Source organism: Mastomys coucha, unplaced genomic scaffold, assembly GCF_008632895.1.
Source record: "Mastomys coucha isolate ucsf_1 unplaced genomic scaffold, UCSF_Mcou_1 pScaffold21, whole genome shotgun sequence".
NCBI lineage: Eukaryota > Metazoa > Chordata > Mammalia > Rodentia > Muridae > Mastomys > Mastomys coucha.
Window position 1 is genome coordinate 93,708,994 of NW_022196904.1, and position 2,444 is coordinate 93,711,437.

General features: G+C 39.9%; 1 protein-coding gene across 1 annotated transcript; it reads right to left on the bottom strand.

Moving 5' to 3' along the window:
• Positions 1 to 620: 620 nt before the first annotated feature.
• LOC116100768 (olfactory receptor 52N2-like) lies at positions 621 to 1,601 on the bottom strand. The gene has a single exon (XM_031384501.1). It carries the CDS (start codon positions 1,599 to 1,601, stop codon positions 621 to 623), a length of 981 nt encoding a protein of 326 aa, XP_031240361.1.
• Between the last annotated feature and the right edge of the window lie 843 nt (positions 1,602 to 2,444).

A 2,444-nucleotide genomic window follows, 5' to 3' on the forward strand; every position in this document is an offset into this window, starting at 1 on the left:
CAAACTTACAAATTTACTGATAGCTTTTTTGCCTGCTTAGCCTATAACATAACAAAATATGTTTTAGATCTATTTTAAGTACAGGTTCTAGAGTGATAACACAGGAAAAAGAACTCTTAGACATTTTTTGTGTGTGAAATATAGGCTACATTTAATAAATTAGCAACTCAAGTAGGATTTTTCCAGTGTATCAAAAATATAAGTTGAGAAATATTTATGACAGTTGGCCCAATTGTTATCATAGCACTAATAATTTGCCAACAGTGGACAGGATGTATGAGTGTTTCATAGTATGACATCCCCCTCTTCAAACACAATGCAACCATGAGACTATAAATACTACAAAAATAAGCTCTGTAATATATAAATACATTATCTGTTAAACAATGCTTTCTGTGATATTTTTTCTCAAGAAAAATGTCATATCCTAAAATTGCAAATACTACAGAAAATTTACAAATAAGGCTGGCTTAAAATCATCTTTTCACATTTGTTATGAATTTCTTCTACACTGTTTTCTGTGTATTTCAGTCTATTGAAATGGACACAACTAGATGAACTGACACCATTCACCTTCATACTTTATGAAACTATTCTCTATTTTTTATAGTTTAAGAAATTCACTTGATTTTTAATCCTTTTATATTAGCAACACCACTCTTGTCTCCACTAAAAAACTTGATTACACTCTCCCGAATCTGCTTGGTCTTGACTCCATAAACAATTGGGTTCATGGTAGCAGGCAGTAACAGGTAGAGGTTGGCCACTATGATGTGGATGTGGTGGGGAATAGTGTGTCCTCCAAAACGATGAGTGAAGAAATTAAAAAAAGCAGGCACATAAGTGATCACAATAGCACAGATGTGAGATGTGCAGGTGCTGAAGGCCTTGTGACGAGCATCAGCAGAGGACAGGTTCATCACTGCTCGCAGTATCATTGTGTATGACACAGTGATACAGAATATGTCAAATGCACAAACCACAAGAGCAACTAACAGACCATAGACTGCATTGATTTTGACATTGCCACAGGAAATCTTGGCCACAGACATGTGGTCACAGTAGGCATGGGGGATGAGGTTTCCTTGGCAATAGGGCAGTCGCTTAGTGAGGAAAGTGAAAGGAAGGATGAATGCCACACTCCTCAAGAAAGTAGCAAGACTAGCTTTGGCAATCACAGGGTTGGTCAGGATGGTCCCATAGCGCAAAGGGTAACAGATGGCCACATAGCGATCCAGGGCCATGAGCATTAGCATGCCAGACTCTGTTGCTGTGAAGGTATGCACAAAGAACATCTGGGCCAGGCAGGCTTTAAATCCAATCTTCTTAAGGTTGAACCAGAATATACACAGCATATTGGGTACAGTAGTGGTACATAAGGTTATATCAGTGAAGGAGAGCAGGGTTAAAAAGTAGTACATGGGTCTGTGCAGAGCCTCCTCATGGCCAATGAGGTAGATCAGTCCACAGTTCCCCACAACAGCAATCATGTACATGAAGCAGAATGGCAGGGAGATCCAGACATGTGCATCTTCCAGCCCAGGAATACCATTCAGGATAAAGAATTCTGGGGTCAGGCTGGAGCTGTTGGCTCCAGACATAATGGCTGGCAGGATGAGAGCATTTTACATTCTTTAACAGTGACAGTGTCCTGAGAAAGATTATAAATCAAAGGTAAGCAGAGAGTTAGGGAAATACATGAGAAAAGTATCACTAAGAAGTTGACTTCTGTGAGATGTCTGAAAGTAGAAGTAATTAAACTTCCTATAATCATTCTATCCAGTTTCATGTCCTATTCTGCTTTTAACATCACAAAGACGACACTGGCAAGTTGCTCAGTCATCCATACCCCATAAGTTTCTTTATAGAATGCTGTTTTAGATGTCTCTGTTTCTTCTAATACAGCCAGAGGGCACTAAGACTCAATACCTGAAAGAAGATGCCAGTATACACGAAGAAGAATGGGCTGCAAGGTTTGCATTGGTGACATAGATAAAAACTGGTAAACTACCACAGAAACCATCACTGTATTTCAAGAATTCTAGTAGAAAAAAAATGACATTCAGTAGAATACAGACAGTTGTTCCTTCCACTTCATCAGTACGTAAATAAGGTAAATAAGCCTTTCCTTCTAGCTCATCGAATTCCTGTGTGATACCTGCAGATGTGCACAACCACTCTCTGCCCAGGACCCAGAGGCACTCACTAAGTAGGTGATTTCATGCTCCTCCTGTTCTCTATTCATCTTTCCCCATACTTGCTTTTAATCCTGCTGCAGGCTGACTGCCTGATGCCCTGCACCCAACCCATCTCAATGGCCTTGAGACAATACCTCTTTGTTCAGATCTCCAGAGTCCCCTTAGTTCTTTCTTACTGCCCCTCTCAGCTTTTCTTTCTATCTCATCTCCATTTCTTTGTGATTCTTCAGCAGTTCACAGATCAGC

What these genes read in the sequence shown, in the direction of transcription:
- LOC116100768 (XM_031384501.1), bottom strand. Translation starts at nt 1,601, where the DNA reads ATGTCTGGAGCCAACAGCTCCAGCCTGACCCCAGAATTCTTTATCCTG.